This window comes from Apium graveolens, chromosome 3 (genome assembly GCF_009905375.1).
Source record: "Apium graveolens cultivar Ventura chromosome 3, ASM990537v1, whole genome shotgun sequence".
Classification (NCBI taxonomy): Eukaryota; Viridiplantae; Streptophyta; class Magnoliopsida; order Apiales; family Apiaceae; genus Apium; species Apium graveolens.
In genome coordinates, this window is record NC_133649.1 from 292597669 (window position 1) to 292617010 (window position 19342).

The 19342-nt window shown below is 34.3% G+C and overlaps 2 protein-coding genes across 2 annotated transcripts; one reads left to right on the top strand and one right to left on the bottom strand.

The window, feature by feature from the left end:
* Positions 1-6908: 6908 nt before the first annotated feature.
* LOC141711134 (MLO-like protein 12) lies at positions 6909-10119 on the bottom strand. Its single transcript, XM_074513566.1, has 13 exons — positions 9872-10119; positions 9580-9696; positions 9425-9485; positions 9241-9329; positions 9069-9143; positions 8877-8971; positions 8723-8772; positions 8568-8608; positions 8287-8460; positions 8149-8184; positions 8005-8072; positions 7852-7912; positions 6909-7437 (listed from the first exon to the last, which is right to left on the bottom strand). Exons 1-13 carry the CDS (start codon positions 10112-10114, stop codon positions 7078-7080), a joined length of 1470 nt encoding a protein of 489 aa, XP_074369667.1. The 5' UTR covers positions 10115-10119; the 3' UTR covers positions 6909-7077.
* Positions 10120-14558: 4439 nt separating this feature from the next.
* Positions 14559-15547, top strand: LOC141715181 (uncharacterized). The gene is made up of 2 exons (XM_074518660.1): positions 14559-14933; positions 15011-15547. Exons 1-2 carry the CDS (start codon positions 14559-14561, stop codon positions 15545-15547), a joined length of 912 nt encoding a protein of 303 aa, XP_074374761.1.
* The last annotated feature ends 3795 nt before the right edge of the window (positions 15548-19342 follow it).

Sequence of the window (19342 nt, forward strand, 5' to 3'; positions counted from 1 at the left end):
CTAGTTTTTGTTCGACCAAAATAAGGTCGGTCGAATCTAGGCGAACTTCTTGTAGTGCTCCCTCCCGCCCCCATTTTATTATGTTGTTTTATTTTCTGTTGAACTAGAGTATGTTGTTTTTATTCCTTTATGGTCGGCTGAACTAGTGAAATTGTCATCAACACAATTATATATTAGTTTTTTTACAAAAACTTATGTCTCACTGTTTGGATGGAGTTTTATTCTGTGGTCCGCCTACAGGTTGTGGTAAAACTTTACTAGCCAAACCTGTTTTTAGTGTAGCAGGAGCTAATTTCATACACATAAAGGTCGGCCTTCACTGTGACTTATAAGTTATAATTGCTTTAATATTGCAATGTTTTTCCATTTTTATGCCATGCTAAAGTTCAAGAGTTCACTCTATCTCTCTCCCTCTCTCTCTTTGAAGGGCCATGAACTAGTGGAAAGAAGTTTTGGTAAAAGTAAGGTGGCCGTTCAAATAATATTCAGCTGTGCAAGGGCATGTGCTCTCTGCATACTGTTCATTGATGAGGTGCATGCTCTTGTAGCTTAATATTTTCTTTCAAAAAATATAGTTAGAAAAGAAATAAAAACCTTATTTGTATTTGTAGGTGGAGGCTTTATTCAGGTCGGTGCCACAAATAAACCAGGTGCATCCGTTTTTGACGGAGCCTAGAGCAGGATTTGTGGAAAGCCCAATAGTTTAGGTTAGTTTAAATGTCTGAATCAATTTATCCTCAGTCAAGTGTGTATATTGTTTTAGTTATATATTGTTTAAATGACCATCCCCTTGTCTTTATAACATAATCAGGACTGAGTTGATAGATGTTGATTTACTGTGGTCCAGAAGATTGGTACAGCCTCTTTATGTCCCTTCGGTAGAGTTGGTTAACAAGGTACTCTCACTAACTCTACTTAATGAAGCAAAGCATAACTTATAGCACTAATATAATCCAGTTACTATTAGGTATTAAATATATATTAGATGTTTATTTTTTATATTAATCAACATACTGTAAGGCATGATGCAGATGATATATCCAATTTTAAACGTTTCGTATGAATACAAGCTATATGCTTCTTGCTGAAAGTAGTTCACAATAAAATTATCGCCGTCAGGCCCACTTATGTTGGTTGATCTCTTGTTTTAGTTGATTTATGCTGCAAGGACATGGTACCTTGTAGACTCTGTTCTCAGTTAATTTATGTTGCAAGGATCAGGAACCTTGTCTGAATGCTGGGAGTACCGGAATGTAACTATAACCATTGCCGATAACCAACCTAGTAAGATGGATTTTGAAACTTAAAACAAGTTTTAAGTGCATCTTTGTTAACAGAGACAATTGCATTTTGCATCCCTCAACTTTAACCCAAATTTAATATTGTATACCTATTTTCAGAAATTACAGTTTACATCACTTTTCTTTGAAACCCGATAAAAATAATACCCTTTTTGCCTAATTTCGTTTACAAGACAGGGGTAGACTACGAATTTCAGCTTAAAAAATTAACTTACATATATTTTACATATTTCAAATTATATTAAAAATTGAATTTTTATTTATGTTTCATATTTTTGAATTTTCGAGTCATACTACTAATTTGAATTTTATTTTTATTTTATTGTATTAATTTCAAAAGTTTAAACTTTCATAAAAAATAATTTTTTAAAATATATATTTATATATTAATTTTAATCGTATAATAAATTTTAGTAATAAATTCGTTACATCAACTTTTTTTAATTATTTGATGTTACTATTATTTATTTTATCGTAGGACCCTTCAGGTGCGCACTAGATAAACCACATAGGCTCACACAATAGCCTGCAAATTACGTGAACCAAGATAAACCGCACTTAAGCGATAGACTCTGGTTCAGGAGGCATAATCATAAATCCTCCTCCCGTAGGATTCGAACCTGTGACAAAGAGGATAATTATCCCCTCTTTAGTGTGTATTTAAAAAGGAGAATTTATTAAAATAATAATTTTAGCTTTTTTCAAATTATAACTAAAAAAATTTACAGTTTAAATTAAAATTCATGTTTTACCCCTCATTATTTTAGTTGTAACTGTCCAGGGGGTGCAAGTTGCATACGAATTGAAAGTTATGGGTAACAAACTGCAATTTATGAAATTAGGTATACAATATTGAATTTGGGTCAAAGTTGAGGGATGCATAATGCAATTCCCTCTTGTTAATATTACAATATTTTCGATGCCAAAACCATTTCTAGTCTATAAATACGTTCATGTCACTTTATTAGGAGGCAATTGGCCAAAGACACTTTATTATGAGGCAATTGGCCAAAGAACTCTAAAGAGCTCTACTCAAAACAGATTCTAACCCAACAATAATCTTGTTTTTAAATGACAAGATGCTTCTTCTGTACCAGTGAGTTCAGCTCCGACAATGGAGCATTAGGAAAACTTAAATGTAACGACTGAGATTTCGTGAATTACTTTATGTGAATAAAATATAAATTACATGACTTGTATGTAAATTTATGTGAATTAGTACAGGAATATTTAAAAATATATTATTTCAGTTTGACGAGTCAGTATAAGACTTGAAATATGATACGTGAGTATGATCAAGTCATAATGATTATTGTGCCGTCAGTTGAGACGCGACCCGTAAATGCCGATTATGCGAAAAGTGGATTTGATATTATTGTTGAAAAAGAGAATTTATCGAATTATGTGAAAAGTGTGTGATGTGAAGAGTTTTAAAGATTTCTGTGATTATTTAATTGCAAGTATGTGAAGCCATGTCATTATTTAAAGTAACGATTATTTGATAAGTGTGTAAATAGATATAAATAAAGGTAAATGGAAACATGTAGCGGATATGAGATTTGATTGATTTGGAATTTATATATATATGTTATTTGATCCCTACTTAATTGAATGTGTGATTATGGAATTTCTAAACATTTTTTAAATGATTTATTGAGTGGAAAATAAAGGTTATTTGACCTTTAAATATTTTTATAAAATCATCAGAGTATGATTAAGGTATGAAATTTGTTTTATTATCTCTAGAATAGTCCTAGAGACTTTTTAAAAAAAATAGTTGGAATTATTTTAATATTTGGGTATTTTAAAATGATTATTTAAGAATTATTTCTATTTTCTGAGCTATCTTGTAAAGTTCGCAGAAAATAAACCGTTCGCTCAATTATTATTTTAAAAATACCGGGAGATAGATATTTTTATGAACTTCACTTTAAAAATGATTCTGAATTTAAAATCTCATTTCCTAATTGAATATCAAATTTATGAATTACAATGAGTTTTAAATATAAAATCAGAAATGGTAAATGAGTATGTTTTTTTTGCAAATTACAAAGATGCCCCCGGGCTTATAAAACCGGGAGGCCTCATTCTTTTTCTCCCCGTATTTTCTTCTTCTCTACTCTCGCGCTTCACACACTCTCTTTCTCTCTCTTGCTCTCGGTAGCTCTCTCTCTTCCGATTCTTGGTCATTTCTCGACCGATTTTCGATTTGTTTACATGATTGTGTCATTTTTCATTCTAGTATCCTATCTGACGATGTATGTGTGAATTATGTTGATTCAAAAATGAACTCGAGAAGACCCACTTCGATTTTAACTCGAATTTGAGGTCATTGGCTTCGGTTTTGGATTAAATGAGATGATTATGTGTTGGTTATGTAAAATCGGTGAAGTTTCGGGTGGAAACCCATATTGGGTACCACCGAGACTTTGCCACCACCGGCGGTGATCTCTGGTGAGCCGGTGATGGCCGGTGATGCTAGTCTGAGCCATACAAATCGTTATAATCTTATTTTTATTCGTGCATGTTAAGTTCAAATTGAAGTTTGAACTTTCGATTTCTTAAATTCAAAATTTTGATTTGGTATTGATGTTTTATTAACGATTATGGTTCGTTTATGCGTTAAATATAACTTGATGTTGATGCATATTTGTTTCGTGTTTATGCGGATTTTTAAAGGGGTTAAAATTTTTGATTTGGTTAAGTTGTATATTTAATCGATAATATAATTCGTTTATGTGCTTTAATATGGCATGAAATCGTGCATGTGTACTTCAATTATAATTCAGATATTAATTGATTGAGGATTATAATAAGAGCTGGCAATTTGGTGTACGACGCGATAAAACGACACGAGAACTACACGATATAAATGAATACGTGTTCAACTTTTTGGTACACGAACACGAAAGTACACGCACGAAATCTAAACGGGAATGGATATGTAGTTACCCTTGGATACACGACATGACACAAAACTACACGAAATAATAAATTTTTTAATAATTTTTTTAATATTTGTATATTCATTTATATAAATATACATATTACTTTAATATTATATGTATATATACATAAAATTCATATATATTTATAAAAATATATCCAAAAATATACCGTTATATGTAAATATATATATTTAATATATATATATATATAAATATATATATATATGTAAAATTATATCCAAGTATATAATATTTTATATATTTATTAATTTATTTATTATTTATTTTTATACATGAAATGTACACGAAACGAACACGAAATGATGAGTTACGAATATGTGTTTACCCTTAAGTACACGAATGCTAAACGGATCGGATATGTGTTTGCCCTTCACTACACGAAACACGAAAATACACGACACGGAAGTATACGAACAACACGAATTTCCAGCTCTAATTATAAGTTTTAAGTCGAAATTTGTAAATGGTAGTTAGTTGTAATGTTGATGTGTGTTGTTGATTAAATTGATTAATTGGCTAGCGTATTTATGAACGAGTCATGCCGGATTTTTGTTAGAAATTATGTATAAAAAGGGAACCGAATGTGATTAAAATGTTAATAATACCGGTGTTATAAACCTTTATGTGTTAATTGCAAATAAGGGATGATTGTAAAACCAAATATGTGATTATGTGGCTTTATGTTTACTTGAGTATAAATAATGGATCAGAAGGACCAGTATATACTAGAATATGGATATTAATGTGTTTTTATGTGATCGATATGAATAAGGTACGTGTATGTATAATTGTTTGTTATATGCAAAAGTTGGTTTAAGGTAAAGGGCATAAGGTATATGTAGATAAGTGAGGATTATCTAATACTCGTATAGTGTGATCAAAACTAGAAGTAAAAGTACGAGTTGGTTTAGTTTACGTGAATTGAGGTAGAAAGTTAAACGTTCAGAGAAACGTCGAAAGTTGATAAAGTCCCTAATTAGGGTGTATTATTGTGTTGTAGATTCGGAAAGCGAAAGCGTTCGAATTAGGAAAGGAAAAGAAGTTCTAGGTGGTAGTAACTCAATCCCTGTAAAAAAGAAAAGTTTTGTGAGGCAAGTAACTCTGCCCTCTCTTATAAATGTCGAATGATATCAAATGACAAGAAGGATTGTTATGTTAAGAAATGATAAAGAGAATGTATATAGTGATCATGTTATCTGATCTTGTTGATAAACTCTGTTGTTACTAGACTGATTCTTTTTAGATACGCTTACCTTGATTCATATTGGTATTTTGTTTTTTTAAATATCCATATTTCCTATACTCACTGATGAATCATTTTTTTCCAGTTAATACCTTAGTTAACCTAGACCTCCACATTGATAATACGCGTGCTTTCTTTTTACCCTGATTCGAACTAGCTTTGTGTAACGTACATTGTTAATACATATGCTTACCTTAATCACGCTCTAATTTGCATTCCTTTTCTTATAATCCTGTTTACCCCATTTGAATGTCCTGAAATGAAACTAAGAATGATTTTCGACTTGAAAGAGTCTGAATGATTTCAAAGGTTGGTAAACGTTAAAAATGGAATTAAATTTTAGAAAAACGAATATTTTTTCAGTATAAAGATTTTCACTGAATTCCTAAAGATTGGATGTTGCGTAAGAGGCTAGCGGGCTAGTCCAGCTAAATAAGAGGCTAGCGGGGTTAGTCCATTATTAAAGGCCAATATAGTGCCTTAGGTACCTTATGACCGGATGGAGGTCAGTTCGGGCTGATCACCCATATTATTATTAAAAGATGGATGTTACAATCGAAGATTTTAATTTTATGAAAAAGAAAAATAAAGGTTTAATTTGTGCTTTAGCACTATTTCTATATTATGTTTTGCCTTGAAGTCTGAAAATAAGTAAGTTTAAGCTTTTCAAAGTCCTGAGGAATCCTATTCATAAAACGTTGATTGTTTCAGATACTGAACTGTTTAAAACTATAACCTTGATACCTTGAAACCCTAATTCATAAATCCTTTCTAATAATGTTAAGTTAATGCCACACATTTGATATATAGAACTGTTTTATTAGTTACTTGTTGAGCCTTTTAGCTTATATTCTTTGTTTTGATATAACCTTGGCAGTTGAACAAGTAGATGGTCAGGTTTAGACGCACTTCTCGTAAGAGTGTCCTAGTGTTCTTTTCCGTACTGTTAGATTTCAGGTGCCAGATCAGGTAGAAATTGGTATAAGGAATCGTCGATCGACTTTTGGGAAATGTAATAATTGTGATCAGATACAATTGGGTTATCTGACAATTCCAAGTCGGAACTGTGTTTTGAATAATTTGAAAAAGAATTGAATAATATTTATTATCCTGTTTGTTAGTTGTAATCTTATCTCATATTTTATCCTGTGTAAATTCTTGTAGTTTTTTCGGGGTTTATCTTATTGGATATCATTGTATTTTCGTTATTATAAAGGTGTTGTGAGTTCTCAGTGCTTACCCCGAATTTGAGGGCGTCATATTAGAGTTCTGCAATTTAAACTTTTCTTTCTAATTTGCGAACAATATCCAAAGTGGTAAAATCCACAAGCTTCCCAGAGACTATAATATTATCGGAGGTTACTATACATGACTTCTCAAAGCAATCATAAAACCAATAACGAACAAATGAAATATGAAATTTGTGGTGGATCAGACCAGTTATCAACCTTAAAGGTGACAACATAACCAGTTTTCTTGTCTAGTGATCATTAAGATTAATTAGCATTACATCCAGGAGCCCTGAAGCAGGAGGTATTGTTATTCATTGACAAGGACATAATCTTCAGAGAATGTCGATTTGATGCTGAGAAGCAAGAGGTTCAGAAACTGAACTTGAGTTGGTACATTGAGAAGGATTGTCACCAACAATCTCTTTCGAACTTGCATGGCCTTCTGAAAATGATGATGACCCGCAGGCTTCAAAATGTACATTATGGAAGTTGTTAAGCTTTGGAGGTGATTGGACGCTTTTGACTTCACCCTCCTTACAGAGAGGTGGACCATTTGGCGTTTTTGGTGATGGCGTCGCAGAACCTTCTGCCTGACGATTCTTCTTTATGTTCTTCTTCGCGTCTTGCTGCCACCTGTGTAGAGCCTTTGCTACTCGTTCATCAAATATTGTCGGCTTCATTGTTGAACCCATCTGTTTGATACACGATAGCCTTATTAGGGCACATACTGATTCTTCATTTAAAGATGGATTCTTAAGAGCCGAAATCATAATATTAAATAAGGGGTGGTAATTCCTAACAATCGTGTGCTAGATAAGCCATATCTAACACTGTTACCCTTAGATCAATATTTCAGGGGCCTGGAAGTAAGGAAATTTTTTTAGCCTTCCGCAGATATTTTCTGTGGAAGGGCTTTTCTCCCTTCCGCGTCCGCGGAAGGCTAAAAGAATTTCCTTAAATTTGGGCCCTTGAAATATAGATCCGACACTCCTTGAGTAGTATGTTAGATAAAGTTTATCTAACACACGATTGTCAGGGAACAGGACCCTTAAATAAGAAAGTAAGAAAACATCAAAGATGAAATCATAAAATTCTGATTGTTTTACCTGAGTCACCAAAGCATAGAGAGGAAGAGTAACATAGCTGCATAGTATTTGTACGATGACCCTGAGGTTTAATATCACACAACAATTTAATTATCACCTAAAGATTTAAACTAAACCAAATTTGTTTCAGGGAGATGGGAAAATATTGAATACCCCATTGATAATCTGATGATCACATCTTCTGTTCTATCGTGGGAGCACGAACGAGTCCCAAATTCATACTGCGAAAACATCTCAGTTATAATCATTTAGCATCAACAAAACACCCTACATGTTTATAGAAATGCGGTTGCTTACCCAAGCCCATGCAAAGAAGGCGAACTGAAATGCATTCTGCATGTGGGAAGAAAACAAACATCACAGACAAGAATCAGCAAATGAAAGCTTCTCAACGTTGTATATGTTATTTATAATGTTGGTTATGGCTATTTTTACCTGAAAAAGAACAAAATGGATGAGGTACAGGAGAAGGCCGGGACGGTTAAACCAGAAGAGGTCATTGTCTGGTTGTACTAAAGGGCTACCCTGAACCAGCTGCCCTCTGTCTTGAATCCTTAATCCCATCTTGGTTATTATCACTTGTAGCTTTGTTCCGACTAGTAGCACAATCTGCATTTCATAATAAATTCAACCGTTAAACCACCAACATTGTATTACAATTTTGTGAGAGAAACAACGCATGAATATGCGAGAGATATAGAACTGATGAAGCTCACAATCAGGGGGATGAAGGGAAGCCACAGATAAGACTTCCAGCCTGTCAAAAGAAGCTACTATCAGCAATTGAGACTTAGGTAAGATGAAGATAATTGTTAAGGTTCTAAGTTTATGAAGTAAACATAATGCTATTTGATGAGATTGTTCTACTTACTGTTAGTGTTGAAGAGTATGAATAGTACAGAGAAAAACCAGATTGGTGGGCTGCAATCACAAACACAAATTAATAATTAGCATACTCGATTAAATATTTTTCTTAATCACAAACTGATGGTTGTGGTAAGCCAACAAGAGATATTAATTTTCACCTGATTCCCACGACGACTTTGAAGTCCTCCTCAAGTGATCTGTTGATGTATTTCTGGAAATCAAAGTTTGTCTGACTCTGTGGAGCCAAGTGTGCCTGAACATATCAAGCCATATGTTAAAGCAAATATTTGTTTTCAGTTTCATATATAATCACGGGTTCAATTCTTGCTTGACTTCTAATTAAGACTTACAACGATAAATCCATGGCGCAGGGTCAGATAATCAACCTTTGGAACTGATATGAGAAATTGTCTAAAAAAACAAACCTGCAATATTTACAAAGATTATACATGAGATGGTCCAGTCTCACCATATCACCAGGTCTATGCAATATCATTGCCAATACACCTGTCCTAGACTTACAATCCAAATTAAAATTGGTGAACGACACCAGATATTTAGGTGCCTTCTCCCAAAGGTGGTATCTCTTGCAAACCTGTATCTTTCAGCCCCTGCAATGGTAAGCCAGTGTATCAGCCTCAATTTCAGACAATGTACTTGCATTAGCAGTGAAAAACCCGCATACTAGACTTCAACATGTAATTACCTTGTGAACATTGATACTCCAGTGTTTTTGTTTCTGATTCCCATGTCTTCCACTTACCCATCTGCAGCAAAAATATTAGGCACGGATGCACCACAGGAAAGTTACATACTCTAGTACAACATTTAGTGAGGCCGAGGAGAGGTAATGGTGGTTACCTTAGCTCTACCTAAGCCCAGGGTAATTATGCAAGAAAGCACGTGAAAAACAGCCAAGGCAAAGATGAATAAGTGTAGTTGATGGAGAGCATCCTCAGATAGAAATTGAACTTTACCCTGAAAAAAGTGCACCTGACACTATCAAATCACATATTTCTGTTTTAACACTAATACAGATTAGTACTATATACTTCAGAAAATATATCCGGGTGATCTTTGAATTTCCAGGTAAGGTAAATAACTGTGCAATAGTGTAAAGAATTAGGATTATGTTAAAGAGTAAAGGTCATGCCTTGGCAGCACATTTATCTGTGTAAGCTGCAGCAGCAAGAGAGCGACGACGACTTGTTCCTGTCAAATTTGTAAAAGAAAGAAGTTTTCTGTGCCCATCATCACCATCAAAATCTTCCTCATGTTCCTCTTCAAATTTCTTATCGCAAGGAAGCCATGAGTTTGCGATAGCTTTAGGTATACATATTTCTGATAATGTTCCTTTCAGAACTGTTAGAAGCAATGATATGAATCCCAGCAGCATAAGCTCTGCAAGAAGAGTCCAGTAAGTCTCTGACAACCTCAAATCGCCACATATATTCAAAATTATAGTAATTTTAATGACAAACCTGATTTTATTTTTTCAAGTGCCTCATATAGAGCACTTTTGTTCTTCCTTGTCAGCCACTGCAATGTACAGGGATTTAAAATTATATCGATAAAAGAGTATAAAACCATCAGTAAACTCTAATTCTTACCTTTCCGATGATATGAATTATCTGTTCAAGGCCAAGTGATATAGAAATAATGACAAGGCAAACAAGTGCAACAGCCCAAGTTGCTGATTCCTCCATTGATCTACCACCTCCTGCTGCCATTTTCGTATTCTCTGCATATATTTTTTCGCAAGATTTCAGATTATCTGCATACCATGCAGATAGGATATCAGGTTTATCAGGCAAAAGTTGGAAGTCTCCAGATTAATTAAGCATAATTACTGAATGGTATTGGTTATTGGTGCTTTGTGAAGTTTTAAATAGACCATTAGCAAGGTTAGTGTGAAGGGAAGCTGAAATTAGAACAATTTACTAGCATTAGGAGTTAAATGAATTGGACCAACACAGTATTTGCATAGATGTACATGAGTGTAAACAAAGGTATCTTATTGCATGGTCTTTTATTTTGTCGCATTTTGAAGAAACTGATCAAAAGGTGGATTTGCATACTAAAATGGAATTATTATAAATTGCTAGCCTGTTTAGTTGTCATGAGTCAATATGCTTCAAACGGTTGTTGAATTCTTGACTTCATGATTTGACCTCTTTTTGAAGGGCTTCATACGAAAACACATCAATGTACAATGTAATATGATCTTTGTTTGACGAATAACTAATCACAATTTTCAGGTCTTAATAATCTCGTGACATTCGGTGCATGTATCTTATGCACCGGATCCGGAAACATGACTTCAGATTCGAAAAACTGAAATGAAATTCATGAAAGCGAATCTGTTTTATATCTGAAACATAATTCGATAGTGATCCAAAAATCAATAATGCACACTATTGTTTTCTGAAAAACAAAAGTATCACTTGCAATTTCAGGGAGTAATGACAATGTTTACAGATTTTAATATCTCTTACTTTCTAATCTATTTTTAAGCATGTTTTAGTGATTGTAAAACACTGTCAACACAAGATTCTGAATTTCTTTAAAGTAATTAGTATGATAAAAGGTATAAAAACGTCTTACATCAGTTATGAGTGTGTGGTTAAACTAAGAAACAGATAAAAAGAAGCACAGGTGGTTGGGTATAGTAGCAACTACCAAGTAAACATGAAGACTTGAAGAGACAAAGACAAGAACTGGGAAGTTGGGACAAGGGAAGCTAACTCAAGTGCTACCACATTATAACTCACTTTCTTCTTGTGGCTCACAAATCATACTACAACAGGTTTGAGAGCAACAGCTCAGATGTTGCACAACATACATGCATATACAATTATGCCATCCAAACTATGTTCTTTTCATCTCTATGTACTTTGAAACATACATTAACTACATTCTTTCCATAACCTAATTGCATTCATTTTTTTCGAATACTATTCCATTTGATAAAGAACAGTAACTCACGTGGTAAGGACTTCTGGATTCGATTCTCACTCACCCGAGATTTGTTAGAATAAATACTCATTTGTAGGCACAAAAACTGAAAAACCTAATTATTCAAAAATTCTTAAAATTGATGATATAAAATGACACAGCAATATGCAAGAAAAAAGGAGTAGCAAACAGAACTGTAAATCAAGATTCCAGAGCATGAGTTTGAACTTTGAAGATAGACATAAAGAAACTAGTGATTCAAAAGATTTCAGCCACAGCCACATGAAGTAAATGTGCAATATTGGACCCTCCACTTACTTTCAAGTTTCAACATTTATTTGTTTCCATGTATATTCTCTGTTCTTTCATTACCACCACAAGTCCACAACTGTCACTACCATTCTATTGTGTTCATTTGCTTTTTATTTCTGTATTTATTTTCTTCCTGGAAAATCCTCATATCTCTCTTTACCTACCAATCTCTACAAGTACTACAACTCTAGCTCTAGCAAACTAAATTCTCTTAGATTTTCAACTTCAATGGCATGCAACTCTCCCATATGCACTACCAGTACTCTCCTAGGAGCCATGGATAGTCTGTGGTTTCAGCGATTGATTCTTCAACACGTACCTGACCCGATTTCAGTACCCGAATCCATTTCTTTACAATCATTTACTTCATCATGTCAATCATCTTCAAGCTGCACATCATACACTTCATTATGTCAATTATCGTCAAGCTGTACTTCTATTCCTGAACAGGACTATGCATTATCAGATCAAACTCCAGTCACTCAACAGGTACTTATATTTCAATTTTCCTTTTCTAACACATGGTACACATTTAGAAGAACCTCTTTAAATGCTGATTTGTTCATTCTATACAGTAAACTAAGTAGTTACTTGCTTAATTGTACTACAGAGTATAAATGCAGAGTTGGAAGAAAGGGAGAAGATAATCGAAGAAGTACTAAATCAAGAACGACCCTCAAGATTAAATAGAATTAAGACTCGTTCTCATCCGACAACACCATCAAGATACTTAAGGAGCAGGAGATACACTGGTTCAGTCATGAGGTTACAGAAAACCATGAGCTGCAAGACCCTGGGAGAGCTTGAAGTTGAAGAAGTAAAAGGCTTTATGGAGTTAGGCTTCAGTTTTGATTCTCAAAACATGTGCCCAAGAATGATGAGTGTACTTCCTGGACTTCAAAGACTTGGTGGGAACCTTAACAATGACAAGGAGTTGATTGATCAAGAATTAGCTGGTAATGGAAATGAGAAGAGATCGGAACCACGAATGTACAGGAGGCCATATTTATCAGAAGCATGGCTTATAAGAAGGCCAGATTCACCACTTTTAAACTTGAGAATTCCAAGAAACTCGAAAGCTGCAGATATGAAGAAACATCTCAAGTCCTGGGCTAGAACTGTGGCTTCTGTAGTTCACCAAGAATCTTGATTATTTACTAATACTAGAATACATTTTAGCTATATGTATATATGATCAGCAAGGGAAACGCAAGTTTCCTACATACTTAAGTATATTCCTTTTTAACTGTGCATATATTGAGCGAGCTACTGAATATAAGGTGGATTGAATTATGTTCATGGAACAATTTTGTATCAATCATTTTCTGAGGCTATTACCAGAATTGAGATAAACATAAAAGATAAAGAGAATAGCTTTTTGCCTTTCTCATCTAAGTCAGCTAGTTTGTGATCCTTCTCGTACACTTACAATGTGTTCACGTACCACATTTTTCAAGATTTGATCCTTCTCCTACACTTACAACATGTTCACGTACCACATTGATCCTTCTCCTACACTTACAACGTGTTCACGTACCACATTTTTCAAGATCAAATGAGACGTAATTTTTAGAGAACAGAAAACTTGATTGAATTAGGTTTTATGCTCTGGAGCCATCATAAAATGCCTATTAAGCTCGGTTACTTTCTAGGAGCTTAGCGACTAATTTCTTATCATGGTAATTTTATTATCCTAGCCATTTAGCTAGTCATGGTGTTCCTGAAGGGGTTGAGCACTCAACTCCCCTAAACGGGTGAAGCTGAGCTCTCGGTCTTCATTCCATTCCCAATTGCTATCCTCCAAGCAACTCATACAAGTCCCCAAAGAATGCAATAAATTCTTATACGAGGTCTTCATGTGTGGTCTCCATTTACGAGGATCAGGTAGCGCTAGACTGCTCGTCCCAGACGAGGTGGATCGCATATTATTAATTATATTGATGCAGACATGGAAAAAGAGATAAACTCTGATATGCTAAAGTCTGATATGCTAAAGTCTAATATGATAAAATCTGATATAAACTCTGATATGCTAAACTCTGATATGCTAGCTCAGGTCCAGTACATGATTGCTCAACAAAAATTAGTTACAGATTAGTGGCTCACAATGAGTCTTGTATCAAGTATATAAGTCAGTGAGTTTTATACACATGTATTAAGTATGTGCAGTTTTCTTCATTAATGAAATGAAGTTCTTGTTTCTTTTTCACTGAAACTTTCATGGTATCAGAGCAAAATCGATCTTGATATACTGATTGATTTCTTCGTCTTCATCTTTGAATAGTCGTTGTTATCTTCGTTGTGATTACTTTGTAGATTTATCATTTCTTGATCAGATTTACTTCGTTTTGTTCTGATTGATAGTTACATCTCGTCATTTCTTGATCAGATTGATTGATTGATTGTTTGTGCTGAAAACTTTTGTTGTTTTGTCGATAATTCTGAGTATTGATTCGTTTCTTGATCATTTATCATTGAATTAGTGATTTCACTTCCGATTCATTGCTTATATTTCGATCAATTTCTCGTGTTCACCATCTGTTTGATCAAATTCCTCTTTGACAAAGTCTAATATGGATTCTTCTTCGTCTGCTGATGTGATTAATAATCATGATCCCTCGAGTGTATATTACATACATACGTCTGATGTTTCGTCGACTCAGTTAGTTTCAGTCAAGTTTGATGGTAATGGCTTTAATAACTGGAAGCGTTCGATGTTACTTGTTTTATCTGCTAAAAACAAGGTTGGATTTGTGGATGGAACCATAGCTATGCCTGACAGAGATTCAATTGAGTACAAATTCTGGTCAAGATGCAATGATCTTGTCATTTCTTGGATTATTTTTAATCTAGATGCTACTATTACAAAGAGTGTGTTGTTTCTGCAAACTGCGAAGGAAATATGGTCTGATCTTGAAGAGAGATATGGATATGCTTCAATGACTGAGGTTTATTCTCTTGAACAAAGGCATCTGAGATTGTGCAAGGTTCACAGAGTATCTCTGAGTTCTTTACTGCTATTAAGACTGTTTCGGATAGTATTGCAGATGCAAATCCATTGCCTCAGTGTACATGTAAATTGTGTACATGCAATTTGACTCAAAGGATTCATGATAGGCAACAAGATCAGAAACTTCTTCAATTTATGATGAAACTGAATGACTCTTTTGCTGCAGTAAGAGCCAATATTTTGATGATGTATTCATCGCCTAATGTGTCTGCTGCATATAGACTGTTTGCACAAGAGGAGAGGCACAAGGAAATTTCTCACTTAGGAAATCAGACCGAGGCTATGGCTTTTATGGCAAATGCTAGGAGGTTTAACAACTCTGGAGGTTCTGGAAATTTTAGGAATACACAGTTCAATGGTCAAGGAGGAGTTTCTAATGCTAGAGCTGATAATTCTGGTGGAAATAAGAGGTTTGGTGCTAGTAACAAACCAGGTTCCAATTACTATTGTATTCACTGCAAGGTTCCTGGCCACAGTATTGAGAGGTGTTTCAAGATACATGGGTATCCATCTAACTTTAGACCTAAGGAAAGGGTAGCTGCAATTGCTTAGGGTAGTTCAGAGTTACATTTTACTGAAGAACAAAAGAGTAAAATACCTGCTAGTCACTCAGGAAATATCTCTGTGGAACAATATTCTCAATTGATGGATCTACTGAATAAGCAGACTGTTGAAGAAAATTCTGCTTGTGTTGATGATCAGAATGTTGAATCTGGCAATCATACTGCATTGCTTACAGGTAAAACTTGTCTTCTTTCTTGCTCAAGATCAAATTGGTTGCTAGATAGTGGAGCAACAGACCATATAACAAATTATTTGGAAGATTTTAGTACTTACAGAGTGATATCTGGTAGTGATAGTACTATAACTATACCTGATGGTAGTGTCGTAACAGTTACACACATTGGTAATGTTTTACTTCATGAAAATATTTTACTCAAAGATGTTCTTCTGGTTCCTAGTTTTCATTTCAAACTCATATCTATACACAAGCTTTGTCTTGATCTCAAGTGTCAGTTGATATTCAATTCTGAATGTTGTTTTATTCAGGACCATTCTCTGAAAGGTCCTCCAACTCTTCTTGGTAAACTACAGAATGGCTTGTATAGTGTGGATGTGACTGGATTGAACAAGCAAAGCCCACATATTCAAGCATGCTTGAGCTCATCATTTGTTTCTGATTCTGCTAGTCTATGGCATATAAGGCTAGGTCATTTACCATTTTCTCAAATAAAACTTGTGCTACCTTTTACTGATGTTAAAAATTTTACTAGTGAACATTTGTGTCAAGTTTGTCCTGTATCGAAGAAAACTAGAAATCCCTTTCCTGCTAGTAGTATTAAGATTACAACTATTTTTCAGTTGATTCATGTTGATGTTTGGGGACCCTACAAGGTCAAAACTCATACTAGATGTAATCAGTTTCTCACAAGTGTGGATGATTTCAGTCGCTTTACTTGGATACATCTTATTAAACATAAGTCTGATGTGTGTACTGTGCTTGAGAATTTTATCAATTATGTTAAGAATCAGTTTCATACTAATATAATGTGTGTGAGATCTGATAATGCTTTGGAGTTGACTGCTGGAAATATTAAGCAATTGTATCTCAGAGAGGGCATTATAAACCAGACCACATGTGCTTATACTCCACAACAGAATGGGGTTGTGGAGAGAAAACATAGACATCTTTTAGAAACTGCAAGGTGTTTATATGTTCAATCTCAAGTTCCTGACAAATATTGGGGTGATTGCGTACTTTGTGCAACTTATATGATAAATAGAATGTCCTTGAAGAGTATAGATCATGATACACCTCATCATAGGTTATATGCAGAAGTTCCAGATCTTTATCATCTCAAGAGTTTTGGTTGTCTATGTTATATCTACACAAATAAGGTAAACAGATCTAAATTTGACAATAGAGGCTCACCTGGAGTTTTTCTTGGTTATCCAGTACATACTAAGGGATATAACGTTCTTGATTTTGCAACAAATAATGTTATTATCTCTAGAGATGTTATCTTTTATGAAAGTCATTTTCCTTTTCATTTGCTTAAATCTTCAGAAGTAAATTCTTACAGAAAATCTATTTTTCTACCTGTCACTACTTCTACTTCATATTCAGATGTTGATTTTCCACCTAATGCTCATGATACTGATTCTCGTCAGCATTTTTCATTCAATAATGCTTCTTCAGATCATTTTTCTGGATCTGAGACAACAGATCTCAGTGATACTTCATCTGTTATTCTTAGACAGTCATCCAGAGTGAGAAATTCTCCCACTTACTTGAAAGATTATCATTGTATGATTAGTAAGACAAGTTCTCCTCCTAAACACTGGTGCAACTTAGTTTCTAGTAATTTGTTGTCACCTCAGTTATATAGTTTTGTCAACAATGTTGTTCATATAACAGAGCCAAATTCTTATTTGGAAGCATCAGGTAATTCTTTATGGGTAGAAGTAATGAATAAGGAGATTCAAGCTTTACAAGATAATCATACTTGGACATTAACAGATTTATCTAAGGGTAAGAAACTAATTGGTTGTAGATGGGTGTACAAGGTGAAGTTAAAATCAGATGGTTCTCTTGATAGATGTAAAGCCAGATTAGTTGCCAAAGGTTTCACACAGTGGGATAGATTATCAAGAGACATTTTCTCCTGTGATTAAAATGAATACAGTAAGATGTTTAATTGCTTTGGCTGCTCACAAGAATTGGAAGTTATTTCAGATGGATGTTAATAATGCCTTTCTGCATGGTACATTGAAAGAAGAAGTCTACATGAAGGTGCCAGAAGGTATAACCCATTCTCCTAATCAAGTCTGCAAGTTAAATAAATCTATCTATGGTCTAAAGTAAGCTTCAAGGGAGTGGAATGAAACTTTGGTAGAGGAGTTAATCAAGCAAGGTTTTAAACAGTCAAAATTGGATTACAGCTTGTTTATACTCAAGGATTCAGTTGATATTACCATTGTGGCAGTGTATGTTGATGATATACTTGTCACTGGTAGTAATGTTGATAAGATAGATGCATTAAAGCATCATCTTCATGATACTTTTACTATAAAGGATTTAGGAGTAATGCATTATTTTCTTGGTATTGAGGTTTTCTATCTACCTGAGGGAACTGTTTTGAGCCAGAATAAGTATACAAGGGAAATTCTTTCTACCATTAATGATGTGGATTTGACAAAGAAAGTAGTTACTCCTTTACATTAAGACACTAAACTTTCAGCTGATGATGGTCCTTTGTTTGACAATGCAGAATTATATAGGTCACTAGTTAATAAGTTGAATTTCTTAACCAATATTAGGCCTGACCTCAGTTATACTGTGCAAGTACTTAGTCAATTCTTACAGTCACCAAGGACTTCACATTATGAGGCTTTATTACATACATTGAGATATGTTAATCAAACTATTGGTAAAGGGATTTTGTTGAAAGTATCAGATTTTCTTACTTTGCAAGCTTTTTCAGATTCAGATTGGGCTTCTTGCCCAGATTCAAGAAGATCTGTGACAGGTTACTTGTTATTGTTGGGGAATTCACCTGTTACATGGAAGTCTAAGAAACAGTCAATTGTTTCTAGGTCTTCATCAGAGGCTGAGTACAGAGCCATGGCTTCTGCAGCCTCAGAAGTGGTTTGGACTGTGAGATTACTGGAGGAACTTGGCTTGCAAAACTTAAACCAGTTAAGCTTCACTGTGATAATCAGTCAGCTCTCCATATTGCCAAGAATCCGGTGTTTCATGAAAGAACGAAACACATTGAAATAGATTGTCATTTTACCAGGGATAAAGTGTTAGAAGGCTTACTTCAGTTAAGTTATTTACCAATACAGAGCCAGTTAGCTGATGTGTTAACTAAGATCAGTCCTTCACAACATTTTCATGATCTATTATCCAAGTTGGGCATGTTCAGTTTGTCACCTGCCAACTTGAAGGGGGATGTTAATTATATTGATACAGACACAGCAAAAGAGATAAACTTTGATATGCTAAAATCTGATATGCTAAAGTCTGATATGATAAAATCTGATATAAACTCTGATATGTCAGCTCAGGTCCAGTATATGACAGCTCAGCAAAAGTTAGTTACAGATTAGTGGTTCACAATGAGTCTTGTTTCAAGTATATAAGTTAGTCAGTTTTATACACATGTATTAAGTATGTACAGTTTTCTCCATTAATAAAATGAAGTTCTTGTTTCTTTTTCACCGAAACTTTCACATATTTGTTCTCGTAAAGCTCCTCATTCAACTGATCAAGATAGTGCCAAGTAGTAATATTGTTCATTCTTCCTTGTTAAGCAGGATATTTGTTCTGAGATGCAGAGATGG